The 13,975-nt window shown below is 38.9% G+C and overlaps 1 protein-coding gene across 1 annotated transcript; it reads right to left on the reverse strand.

Annotated features, from left to right (window-relative positions):
- Nucleotides 1–74: 74 nt before the first annotated feature.
- Nucleotides 75–13,941, reverse strand: svopa (SV2 related protein a). The gene is made up of 16 exons (XM_010896382.3): nt 13,428–13,941; nt 10,920–11,080; nt 10,558–10,643; nt 10,257–10,355; nt 8,137–8,208; nt 7,729–7,853; nt 6,849–6,912; nt 6,401–6,526; nt 6,185–6,313; nt 6,018–6,091; nt 4,381–4,457; nt 3,978–4,082; nt 3,709–3,820; nt 3,417–3,498; nt 1,369–1,458; nt 75–1,220 (listed from the first exon to the last, which is right to left on the reverse strand). The coding sequence occupies exons 1-16, from the start codon at nt 13,460–13,462 to the stop codon at nt 1,005–1,007; spliced, it is 1,653 nt and encodes a 550-aa protein (XP_010894684.1). The 5' UTR covers nt 13,463–13,941; the 3' UTR covers nt 75–1,004.
- Between the last annotated feature and the right edge of the window lie 34 nt (nt 13,942–13,975).

Genomic DNA, 13,975 nt, shown 5'->3' on the forward strand with positions numbered 1-13,975 from the left:
TGAGAGCTCACACAGGATTGATGATAAATCATAAATCCCACCACAAATCATTCTTTTTCCTTTTTTAAAACATAATTTATTATTGTATCATACACATTTACATCCAGTGCAGTGATAAGACTCTGTGCACAGACTCTTAATGTGGCACTAAATCGCAAAGGCAGGCCTGTAGAAGACAGCTTACAGCTTGGACAAGTGCAAGGTTCCTTACCGTTTTCAACAATACCTTATTTCACGTGTTACTTTTACAAGGGGACAAAGTACATCCCCGCACCACCTCACCAACGGACAAGGACAACACCAACCAAACCAGGATTTGGTATAGTATTTACAGAGCTCACTTCTGCCCAGTAAGAAAAGCTTCTTCTTGAGTGTTTGGCATGTGAATACTGATTAACGTGACTTAGTATACCCAGTGAAGCATGAGGTGTACCCCGAAATACACTGTAGTGTACCAGACTCACATCTTTGTGTGATGCAGGGTGATAACACACACAGTCATGGCATATTCATAAAGCCTTAAAATGAGAATGTTTACACCTGGTATGAACTTTCATAAATACCTGTCAGCAGTTGTCCTATTATACTTAAACTATAGTCACAGCAAGAAAAAACATTATAACCCGCTCAAGACTAGAATATGATTGTGAATAATTCATATGACAGCTAGACAGATGGATTTTATGTCATTATTATTATTTACGGATTCATAAAGTCATTATTATCATTAGCTGTCTCACTTATGTGTCTATATACCCTGAATACTCCAGTGAGCTCATTCCCACTCAGTGTGGTTACTGTACACTGGCAAAAATAGGGATTAAAATAAGATACTTTTTTTGTTGAAAAACATTTTGCTGGCAGGCTCGCTCAAGCCACTGTGGTGCCTATATACAAACCAGTAATGACACATGAGGTGCAAATGGACAATGGCTGCTTGCCGCTTCTTCACTGCCCTTCTCTTCCACATTATTGTCCCTCCTCCACCATTCCTGTACATGTACTCAGTCGTCCTGGGACCCAGAGTCGGAGTGTGGGATGCCCCCAGAGCTGTGGGCAGGAGCCCGGCCCATCATCTCCTGGCCCCATTCACGGTGGCTGGACTCCTGGAGGCCCCGGCCAGTGGTCTCAATGGGTAGAGCACAGGAGGCAATGGCAGCCAGCAAACAGCAGATGCTGTACACTGACAGAGTCAGGTACACAGACGACTCCAACATCACCTGTAGGACAAGGGAAAGAATGCCAACATTATCACCACCCCTTCTGTAGTAGGAGTCTTTCTGTGAAGGTCTGAATGTCTTACAGCACACATTAAGTACAAAGCAAATATACCTTACATTAGTCATGGTAACCTTTCAGCAATTTTACCTGTGCAACAAAGGGTGTAATGAGGGCTCCCACTCTGGCCATTCCACTACTAGTGCCTAGACCTAATGCCCTGGTTGCAGTTGGATATACCTGAGGAGTTAGGACAACACCACAGGAATACATTATTAACATTCAGGACAGACATGTGCAGTTTAAATAGAAGGGAAGGTCAATTTCACACACTGTCATTACAGTAATATTTAGTTGCAATACATATAACTATATTGACATTTTATACTTATGAATCAGTGTGGAAGAAAAGTAGGAACTAAAAGTGTGACTTAGAGCAATATGCAATATGTAGATATTCCATTGGACAAGCAGGTTCTGTCCTCAAATGAAAAAGCTGCACCGTCCTCAGTGGCCCTATGAGATGTCGTCATTGCCTCCTCTAGCATATAGATTAAAAATGTCAGGGACTTGGAACTTCTCTCTATTTCTTGGTTGCTACAATTCAACACATTTGACTCAATTTCTGTAAATATGAAAAAAGACTGTAGTTAATTATTGTGCCATCTAAATAGCTGTGTGTCATTTTTATATCATACATTACATTGGTACTTAGATTTCAGGTTTTTTTTATATCTTAATGCATATAGACCCAGAACTTAATAAAGCATCTGACCAATTAAACAATTGTTTTTTTCTAGGTTTACCAGGACTATAAAGACAAATATTAAATAAATGAGAAACCTTTTGACAACCATAGGCTTATTACTATTGGTTTGGAAAATAATTTTTAAAAAAATGGCTCGCCATAATGAAGAAGAAAAACCATTACAACAGCTGTCAGACAGATCAGAAACACTAGGAGATAGGTGTAGGTCTGTCAGAACTAGAAAGCACATTGTTCTCTTAATGTTGTGATAATATATAAAAAAAAAATGCCTAAAACCAGATTGCACAAAATAGCACTGAATAATTCTGGAATAATTAATTCTGGTCTTGAAAAATGAGACAAAAATTGACAACAATATGAAATATGGTGTCATGGCTGTAACTGGAACTGGCTCACTTAATGATGTAACAGCTAAAGGCAGGAGCAGAATTAGTTCTGGAGTGTACATTCATATCTTGTTTGCTAAAGTACAAGAAAATTTCGCCAAACTCATTAGACACTGCTGCATCATACAGCAAGACAATGACACCAAACATACTATATAAACTAGGGCCAAAAAGTCCTTGAATGCCTAAACACAGATGTTTTGCCATTCGGAACAGAGTGCCTTCCTTCCAGAGATATAAGGACTGTTTGGGCAAGCGGCAAGATTAATACCAGAAGGACATTGGGCGTATTTCAGAAGACATATCTTGACATTGTCTATGCCGAGTCTGCTGAGAGTTGCTTTAATGAAGCAGGGGCCTAATAACAAATTGAATATTACAAAATTGGGGATTTCTTTCATAGTCCATCTTGACTGAGCTTGTCCAGATTTAAATATAAGTAAAAATGCATTTCATTTGCTAAAGATGAGAGTTAATGCTAAAAGACTTCAAAGCAAACAACAACTAAAGATGGCTGCAATACAGCCCTAGAAGAGCATCATCATGGAAGATCCTTAGTGTTTGGTAGGACCAGTGGGTTACAGACTTCAGGTTGCTATGCATGCAAAGAATATGTGACCAACTAGTAAACATGTCTGTTTAATTTGGATATTATAGTAATCTGTCCCAAAACTTTTGATGACCTGAATTTGGGGTACTATGTTTCAAAGTGTTCTTTCTAAATGGTAAAACCAATATATTCACAAGTACTATAAAATAGGAGAATCTATGCATTAACTTCATAGTAACTGATTTACAATCCAATCTTTACAAGTCAAAACAAGAAAATACAGATTTCGACGTCCCAGCGGTTAGAGGGAACTGTATTTATAACAGAAAAATAGGCTGTGTTTAATATGATTAGATATAAAACTAATTTTGTCACTTCTATGTGTTGTCTATGTGTGATCAAGGCTGAGTTTGGTTTTGGAAAAGAGCTGATGATCTATTGAGTCAACCATGTATCCACAGTGTATGTGGGCTAATATGGCATATGACCTCACCTCAGGGGTGTAGACATAAGCAGCCTGGAAACCTCCTGCGATGAATGCCCTGGCGATGAATATCAATACTGTCAGCCAGGTCCTGAAGTGGAGACAACAGCAACACTATCAATAAAGATAACAACAAAACATAATAACAAGGTTGATTTCAACAAAATGTAATAACAACACTTGTTCAATTGTCAGTTTTCAATCCAACAAGGTCTGATATGGTTGTAGTGTTAAACTTGAGAGTGGCGATGCTCTGGCGCTGTGATTATTTAATAATTATGTATAATACTAATCATTTTACCTCCCCACACAGGCATATAGTGGCACAAGGCAGAGAGAAAAGATGAAGAAGCATAACGCCATTGTCATCCTCCTTCCCAGCCGATCGATGGCCCACAAAGTTACCAGCAGGCCTGCCCAACATCAATACATGAAAAAATCTATTCAGATACTGAACTAGTCACACTAATCAATCAGAACAATTTACATTCTTCTTCATTTCAAAGTTCACTACACACCATACAGCAAGTGTGGTTGCTCGTGTTTAAATTGAATGCAAAAGAAGTTCACCTGGGAATTCAGACAGGGTTGTCCAGAGCAGATCCTTGTAATCATCTGAGGTCAGGTATTTACACTCCAGGCTACATCTAGGCTCCCTCTTATTACCTTTAGACTCTAGATGGAGACATAACACAGCAAACAGCTGATGCACCCTTAACAGAACACCAGAATCAAAGGTCCTGAAAAGCCTTCAGACTTAAAGGGTAATTTAACATCATGTCCGTTAAAGCTATTCTGGGTAAAGCCTGACACACATTTGAGTTGTCAAGATGACATGGTAAGTGTTTAAAATAACCATCACTGGTTTTGTTCTCCCATTACGTTAAGAATTTAAATGATCAGAGGTGCTCAACTGGTTTATATGCTGTACTTGAGAATGTAACTGATGTCTGAAGAAGGACCAGTGACTCACCCCCACAGGCACCCCCATCCTGGAAGAGTTCAGTGGTAAGCAGGACCAGGCCATAGTATGAGAAGGCATTAGAGAACCTGAGACATAAATCACAGCGCTCAGTCAATCAAAACCTTCTTAAATGGAAAACTGGTTTAATTCAACTTGGGATTCTTCGTTTTTGCATATAGTACTGTTCAAACGTCGTAGGGCACTTTTTTTTAAAGCTATTGATCTGAGCAGTAAGTACTTATTTGCTTGTAAAAACACTAGGAATAAATACAAATAAACAATATAATAAAATGTAACAAGAATGTATGTGTTGTAAAGGTAATTATATCTTTTGAGAAATGTAAAAGAATTTTGCAGCTGATGATGAAAGCTGTCTTCATCTGATGATCAGGACTTACAGGTCCTTGAAGTGAAGTGATTGTTCAGCCAAGTTATCTGGCACCAATTTACATGCATCAACCATGAGAAGTCTTACTATAAAAATACTTGTAAGGCATGTTGCCGCTAAGAAAGCATTCTTTCTGAAAGGCAACAAGCAGAAGCTATTGCAGCACACAAAAGAGCATAAAGCTTAGAGCAACAACTAGTGGCAGAAAGTGTTATGGAACAGATTCCAAATTTGGAATGTTTGGTTTGCCAGCATGTCAGAAGAATAGATGGTGAAAAATACACTGAAACCCGGTTGAAGCCTATTTTGAAGCAGATTTTCAGCTTTGTCATGGTCTGGGGCTGCATTTCAGACTACTGTATATGGGAACTGGTCTAAATTAATGTAATTATAAATGCTGAGATATATGAAAGTAGTTTGATTCATCATACTTCTTGGGGAAATTACTGATTTATCTTTAATGACCCAAAAAACCTACAGATGGAACACTATATTTGACTGGCCACTTCAGACCCCCGTTCTCAAGAAGAACAAATATTTAAAACAAAAAGCAGCCAAAGTCAAGAAAAGGGTTATGGTATATTCTGAATGTAGCTTGGAAGAATTTAGCAAAGGACTATTTGGAAATAAATTGCCCATAAATAGTTTACCAACAAAAATTGCTTCAGTTTTACACATTGTGGTTTTAAAGGTTTATATTGTATTAATGTTATTTTGTGTTTACTTTCATGTTACTTGAATGTTATATTTATATACAAATGAACTACCAGTTACTGTTCAGATTAATGTCTTGAATTTGAATTGTTTGGAGTGGCCTAAGACTTTTGCACAGTATTGCACGTTTGTTTTTTTCTTATAAATTAATTATACAGTATGTATCAACTGAACTGAATATAACTTATTCATACCTCACAAGCTAAGTTCAACTGCAATACTCCATCAGAATCTAAATTATATGTTTTTTTTTTACTCCAACATTTGTAAACAATGTAAATGCAAAAGCTATTGTAAAGTCTGGGTTTGACCTTGCTTTCACAGATTTATAAATTTAAGAATACATTTTAAGAATGACAGTTTTGAATATGCAACTCTTATGAATATCTTTACATTATGTAATGGAGCAAAGCTGGTTGTTTTTAATAGATACAGTATTTTAGAAAAATTGAAATGAGTCATCCAATGAGATCTACTAACGTATAATAACCTCCATACAGAAATTAGGAAATGTAAAGATTATTTTGTTAAAGGAGTTATATACCAAATAAACCACAGCAGAATTGTAGTCCATCGAAAATGTGGTGAGAAAAGATCCTGGATCTTCCCACGGTCCTCCTAATTGATAAATGGTAAAAACAGATTAACAATGGAAGACTTTTTGTTTGTCCTTTATGTAGTTCATAATTAATGTTGTGTACTGAGCTACACCTGTCTCGCAGCAACTAGTTTTCCTAGGGGCATGGGGACTCCATTCTCTTTGGCGATCCGCTTCAAAGTGGTCAGGGCTTTCTCCTGGTTCCCTGTCAGCACATCATAGCGGGCACTCTCTGGCAGCCACTGTTTTTCAAAACAAAAGTCTTGGCTGTTTAAGAGTGTAAAAAGCAAAACAGAATTACAGTGGATTGGTGTTAATGTTATACTCACAAAAGAGAGGATAGCAAATATAAAGAGCGGTATGGTGGAGAGGCCAAGCAGCCAGCGCCAGCCCAGAGTGGGCATCACCAGGATGGCCAAAAGCACCTCAAACACAATGCCAAGAGCCCAGAATATCTGCAGGGCACAAAAATAGGTACAGAAGAAGGTTGGCATGGTGAGTTTCCTGGCCCATTAAAGCAGCTTCATTGATCCAGATCAGAGTGGAGATCTTGCCTACCCCTGATGGACCCCTAACCAGGCATCAAGAGGATCCACTGACAAGTGGATCAATACGCACCTCACAACTTCTACTGTCTCTAATCAATGAAGGACAATGACAGAGTTAAAAGTGGACCTCACAGGACTGCAGAGTTGGACAGAGAAATGTAGTACAAGCACATGAGAAATTATTTGGTTTGGAAAGGTCACAGACTAACATATGACTATAGTTAAGTACCTCTATCAGCAGAATGCAGGTAGCTCTGGACCTCATGGGGAGAAACTCTGCATACAGTGTTACTCTGAAGGAGGAAGGACATGATCATCATATAGTGTTACTCTGAAGAAGGAAGGACATGATCATCATACAGTGTTACTCTGAAGAAGGAAGGACATGATCATCATATAGTGTTACTCTGAAGGAGGAAGCACATGATCATCATAGTGTTACTCTGAAGGAGGAAGCACATGATCATCATAGTGTTACTCTGAAGGAGGAAGCACATGATCATCATAGTGTTACTCTGAAGGAGGAAGCACATGATCACCATAGTGTTACTCTGAAGGAGGAAGCACATGATCACCATTATGACACTGACACTACTATGTGCTATTAATGTATTATATTATTGATTTACACTATGTATATACTACTACTCATATTGAATATCTATAGTATATTAAAATATTATATATTCTTGCCTAGTTGTTCCCCACTATGAAATCGGGGGAAGAGATCTGTCTCTGTCCATTTGTTCTTGAGTATGTCTGTAAATTTGTTACACATGATATCCCAAATACCACTGCCCAGAATATTTATAAAACTTGTTGAAAATGAATTTGAACTAGTGGATTCACCTTGATGGAGCGATCACATCTGTCACAAATGATTGAAGATTCTGTATGAGTTCAGCTAAACCAGACCATTATTGACACACCACTGGCCTGATTTTGATGACATTGCTGGACAGATCATCACTAAACTTGGAATAATGATAATGCATTTTGCCATAGATCTTAAGCATTTCTTAAGTATAACTGAGTAGATATCCCCATCCATTACTATGACCTACTGCAGTATATGTTATTGCCAACAGGAATAGACAAGGTAGACGTACGACTGTGGGGCCCCTCCGATGCCAAAGCCAACCAGGGCACGAAGAAAAAGGATCCAGCCGTAGATGGGAGCGAAGGCGCTGAGGACACCGTAGAACATGGTCCACGCCACACTCATCTTCAAACCCTGTTTACTCACACATCCACAGATTTGAGCTCTGACACTGGCAGTAATATACCCTAACAGTCTCTACCATACATCACAATGCCACTTCATGTCTCCATCGCTTCTCAAGACATTGATATGAAAATAAAATGATATCTTATGAAAGCCTGTCAAAGCACAATGGTATTAAATGGCGAGTAGAAATCGATGGTATTAAATGGCCAATAGAAATCGATAATGTGTCTGTCTGTCCTGTTGTGAAAGTTTCTAACCTCCCATTAATTAACCTTGTTGTTGAACTCACAGTTTTTCTGCCATACTTGTCAGAGATGTTGCCCCAAATGGAGGAGCTTATCATCATCCCAATGAACACCGCCTGGAGTAAAAATAACAGATATGGTAACACAATATGCAAAGGCTTTGTCAGTAATGAAAAGTGATAACTGAAACTGAATAACATAAACAGCTGCTGCTATAACACTCATCACTACCAGTAGTAGTCATTAAAATAGTTACCACCATCTCAGCTACCATAAGCCCCCAACCCAGAGATACAGAAAGCAAGACATCTGACTTAGAGACATAGCTCACTGGCAATGTATCTGGTAACTAAATTGACCAGTGTCCCTGCCCGTGCCCTGACCAGAAAAACTACCCAGACTGGACTCCAGTCACAAGATAGACTGCAACTGAACATTGCACCACTCAACCCTGGAATGATGTTTCACATTGCCACATCCAAGTGTACTTGCAAGTGAACTTGCTAATGCAAGGGAGATTGATGAGTCTACGTAACAAGATTTTAGTTCCTGGGTACTGTTATTTTGTAATTACTTATGCCAAAAAAGTATAGAAAATGGCTATTATTCCCCACAAACCTATTTCCAATGAGAAAATGGGCAAACTGGTGTCTTTTCATTAAAATAAAGTCAGAAATATCATATGAATCCAAATTAACATGCATTAATACTGAAGTAATAAAATAATGACTACAAAATATTTAGAAGTGAGTAGTTTTTCGAGATTTCCGATAATTCTGTAAATTACTTTCACGAACCAGCCCCCAAATGTAGTCTCCCTCGTTATACTGTCCTTGGTAGTGACATTCAAACTCCACTTTATCCTGGTGGAAGCGCTCACCTTGCTCCTCCGAGTACGCTCCCATGTTCTTCTTAAATTTACCAAGATGAGCAACAAGGATATGGACTTTTAGGGAAATCCTACAGCCCATTGTGCCGTAGTTTTTCACCAGAGTCTCAACAGCTCCACATAGTTTTCGGCCTTGTGATTGCTCAGGAAGCCCCAAACCCCTGCAACAAAACTGTTCCAAGCCGCTGTTCACACTTCTCTGTTCTCTTTGCTAGTAAGCTTCTTGTGGAATTCATTGCACTCCAGGATATTCTTCATCTGTGGTCCGACGAAGACACCGGCTTTGACCTTTGCCTCAGACAGCTTAGGGAAGAAGTATTGAAGGTACTTGAAGGCTGCCGACTCCTTATCTAGAGCTCTGACAAATTGTTTCATACGGCCCAATTTGATGCACAGTGGCATCAGCACCTTCTGGGGGTCCACCCGTGGCTCCCACCTGACGTTGTTCCTCTCCACAGAGAACTCGGGCCGCGGTGGCCAGTCCCGCCTGTAGTAGGGCACCTTGGTGTCCCTGCTGTCCCAAAGGCAAAGATAACAGGTAAACTTGGTAAAACCACCTTGGAGACCCATCAGGAATGCTACCAAGTATCTTATGACCTCCCAGACGTATTTATCATACTTGAAGACATCCAGCAAGGTCTTGATGCTGTTGTAATCCTGTATTTATACTATTATTTATTTTACTGGAAATTTCGAGGAAGTTACTAGAAGTAACTCCAAGTTTACTCAGCACATAATCTATCTGGAATGTACTGGAAAATAGGTACATTTCTAAATATCACTGTCCTGGAATAATATACATTTTCTATACTTTTGAGGCATAAGCAATTAGGAAATAACACTTACTACCCAGGAACAAAAAAACAATTGTTATACAGTGTGTTCAGAGTTAGCAAACTACAGAGTTGATTAACTTGAAACGACCTCACAAGGTGTCTGACCAATGAGGTTTTGTCTGACAGTAGAAGTGTTGATTAAATTGGACACTGCGGCCATTCAAAGCATTGCATTGAATTGTGGATGATTTCAACCCTGGAAGTGAGAACATTTGTTCATTCCTTCCCTCCGGTTAAATCAAGAGCCAAGACATCTGCTTTTTTTCAATTTGGACCAGCATTTAAAATGGCAATGAAAATTGCATCCAGTTTTGAGTGGGATTCACTCAAGGGGAAAGTGGCGAGGGCATGTACTTTGGGGCTGTCTACTTAGCAATTGGAGACCAGCCCCAGTAAGATGTATTCCCGGGAATCAATATAAGAAAGAGTCAAACATTACCGAGGTGAGTAGCGCCACCCACAGGCTTGGCAGCCTCCATTCACAGTGTAACTGTGGTGCCAGAATGCTAAGAATCATCATCTCCATGGCATCAGCCATCTGAAAAAACAACAGGTTTAAGGACCAGTGGGGAAAGAAACAAAACATTGAATTATGCTCACAAAAAGTACATTACATACACATGTACAAAGTTGAGCACAGCACATAGATATTTTATGCACATTGTTAATACATACATACACATTATACACATTGTTTCATCTCTGACCAGACCAGCCCTGTCTAAAGTCTGGCTGCTCACCCAGGACAGTCCTGTGAGGATGGAGAGTTTCCACTGGAATTTCCCAAAGCCAATGGCCTCCACAGCATCTTCCACCATAAATGTGTCTGGGGAGAATGAGAGGTATTACCAAATAACAAATAAATTGTATACCAACTCAAGGAATTATATTCTCAAATGATTTATAGACTTTCGAGTCAGTTTGCAAGTTATGTATATGTGTACACAATGAGTAGCTACAGTCATTTTAATTACAGGATTACATCCCTTAGAAGAGCTCTCCAGGCAGTGCTATCCAGTGTGAGGACAGTGGGAGAGGTGGGCGTTATTTGGAGTTTGTATGGTAAAGTAACAGTGGAGCCTTATGAAAGTCCCATTCATACCATCAGTTGGATTGGCAAACTCTCTGGGTACTGGTGCACTATCCTGAAGTGCCACAGACTCCATGTAAGCTTGCCTCCCATCGATCTGGATCTCCTGCTCTCTTCCCCCGCCATCGTCGTCAGAGCGGGTGCTCTCTCCCGTGCGACGGAACTTGACCACGCTGAAGGAGAGAAAGCCATTAAGATCAACTTGGAACCATTTGCAAGCCTATTGAGAGGAAGAAGTTCTGCCAGCAATTATTGAATAAAGCATCAAATGAATCAATTGCCTGAAAACTGTTGCTGTCAATAAATGAGTGATTGACTATAAATGTAGAACAATTCCACCAATGAGTGAGAGGTGTCCGGCGAACTGGGGAGAGTAACACACTGCTCTTTGCTACTGACAAACTTGTGACACATAATAATTCCATTTTGTAAGATAACAGTTTGCTGATAGAGGGTTAAACACTAAAATAACCATGGAGGCAGCCAGTGATGTCTTAATCACTGTAATTACTACACAAATTTGGCAAGAGCAGAAGAAATACAGCTGATGGCACATTGAGGAGCCTAGAAATCGACATGCCTTGTTTACTGGGTTTTGGCTCCTTTCAGATCTGTACAGAAAAATATCAAGAACGTCCCATATAGATTTGCAGGGCATTGCACAAATGAGAGATTTTGTAAAACTTTGTGTTATTGGCTTAACACTATTAGCCGAAATGTTAAATTATAACCTAAATGCCTTAAGCATTATCAACTGTGAAATAACAGCATATGATATAGTGGAATGTATCCAGTTACAAAATATGTCTGTGGGTTCACAATGGGGATAAACACAGTTTGCAGCAACAGTTACATTTGCACAATTCACGTTCTGAGTTATGTAGAGACTAGGCATACCGCAAAGGCACTGTTCATAAACATAGGCCCAATTATAAAGAGAATGATGAACCTTAATTTATATTTATTATATATATTTTTTAAAGTGCCTTTTGGCAATCGTCTACCTTCCTACCTAAAGATGCATTAATGGACTTTTGTGACAAATCTTTTAAAATACTCAATTTTGGGCTGGATATGTAATATGTTGTTTACATTTGCATAATCTATGAGTAAAAAAATGGTCATACTTAGTTATCCATGACATTCCCAGTTGGGTTTTGATGCCATGGGGCATACAGTAGAACACAATGTTTCAAACACTGAAACATCTACAACCAGTCACCCAAAAAAGTGTTGACCATGACCATGAATGTATCATAATACTCCTGATATGACTAGTGAAATCAGATGAACAGGTTAGGCTATTCTTTGTTATCTATGACTATCTATAATAAATAAAGATCAACTTGGATCCATTATGCAAACCTATTTTAAAGAAGAAGTTGTGCCTGCACTTAATGAATTTAAAACCAAAATGTGTCTGTTGCCTAAAAACTTTCCTTGTCTGTGGTTTCTGAATGAGTGGTGTAACCCTCTTAGGAGTGAAATGTTAGGCAAATTGAGAGAAATAACGCACTGATGTTCACACTGCTGGTCCAAAATGTATGCACCTTATTTTAATTGTACGTATTTTTCTGATACGGAGAGGAGTGGGTGGGGAGAGGCTTAGAGCCAGCAATGTGCAATTGTGTTATACCTTCGTAATATAAATGTACTGAATGAAAAGAGAGTCTAAACGAGACTTTGGGAATGGGAATGGCAGCCAAGTGTGGACAACTTGACAGCTAAACTAAAGTCTTCATAAACTCTATGTACCTTCAGTGAAAAGCGTATCTTTCCTTTTTGGCAATACAAAGAAATTAGCATAAAAGTCTTATGCACAGTAGATAGAACTGTTCTACATTCATGTTCTAAACCCGTTCCAAATATGTCATAATTCTTGCAACGAAATAAACTGTAGGCCTAATAAGCAGGCACATATAGCTGGTACCGATGCCTAAAGTAATTGATAGGCTAAACGCGTGGCCAAGCAGATATATAAGGGATACAAAATGACAATACGCTACATTTTGCGTAGCATGTTAGATGTTAACCAACCCAATCTAACCTTCTGGAACAGCTCATGGAGACTCAAAATAAACGCATGACGAAAGATGTTTTCATAGTGTCTCCATAGACAAAAAATGTGCACACCGTCTCTTTCACTAAAAAGACCCAGAGATACAAGGGAAATATGCTGTAAATACAAATTGTTGCCGATATTGTTGACGCATCCATATGTGCAGTTAGGTCAGGGTTTTCCTACTGTTCACCAGTCATTTATGCTTTCAAACAAAACCGCTTGTTCCTCGACATGCACATTGTATTATCGTATAGGAGCGTATTTAACTGTGGCAATGTCAACATAAGAATACAAATGTTGCACGTTCTGTTATCCTGTAGCTCAAATTCAAACAATCATGAAAATATTTGACACTGAAAGACTGTCACAGAACGAAGGGTCGTTTAAACAAAATGGCCCAGTTAAAAGCAGATGAAAAATTAAGTATATATATTTACTGTTGTTGAGAGTATACTCACGGGAGTTGTCTTAACTGGAACAAATCATCCTCCATGTTGGTAGTGTTTATTGGTTTCCACAGTAAATTGTGTCATTGCCGTTACATTGTTATCATATGGAGACGAGATTTCAGCACCACGGTCTTGCGGAGAGCAACCTCTTCTGGTACTCAGTGGATGAGAGGCGGTTTATTCACAATTCCAGCTTCCAGTGTTATGAGAAGTGTGCCAGCTTGGATGATGTACGTGCACTGTGCAGGCTAGTCGTCCGGGACTGGAGTCATTAAGACATTTTCATGAAAACCTTCTAAAATATTTTTTTTATTGTATCTGATTTCATCTACTCACCCACACACACTTTAAAAATAATCTCAATTGGCACCATTCTGTAATATAGCCTGAGATGTAAGCTTATTAACCATGTTTCATGCAAGTCAGATTTGTATTTCAGATATTCAGATTTAGTACATGTACAAACATGTCTGCGGATAAAGACAGCTAGTTCTTTTTTTTAATACGCAAACAAAGCATCTGACAACCTGCGTAATATGCGCAGCAGAAATAGCTTG

Source organism: Esox lucius, chromosome 13 (genome assembly GCF_011004845.1).
Source record: "Esox lucius isolate fEsoLuc1 chromosome 13, fEsoLuc1.pri, whole genome shotgun sequence".
In the NCBI taxonomy this organism is placed as follows: Eukaryota; Metazoa; Chordata; class Actinopteri; order Esociformes; family Esocidae; genus Esox; species Esox lucius.

Bases quoted from the DNA above. Each gene is read 5' to 3' on its own strand.
- svopa (XM_010896382.3), bottom strand. From the start codon at position 13,462: ATGGAGGATGATTTGTTCCAGTTAAGACAACTCCC. The intron at 4,458-6,017 runs GTATATAACTCC...TTTATGTCTCAG, and splicing joins ATTCTGCTGTGGTTTATTTG to GTTCTCTAATGCCTTCTCAT. The intron at 4,083-4,380 runs GTGAGTCACTGG...GTCTCCATCTAG, and splicing joins GGATGGGGGTGCCTGTGGGG to AGTCTAAAGGTAATAAGAGG.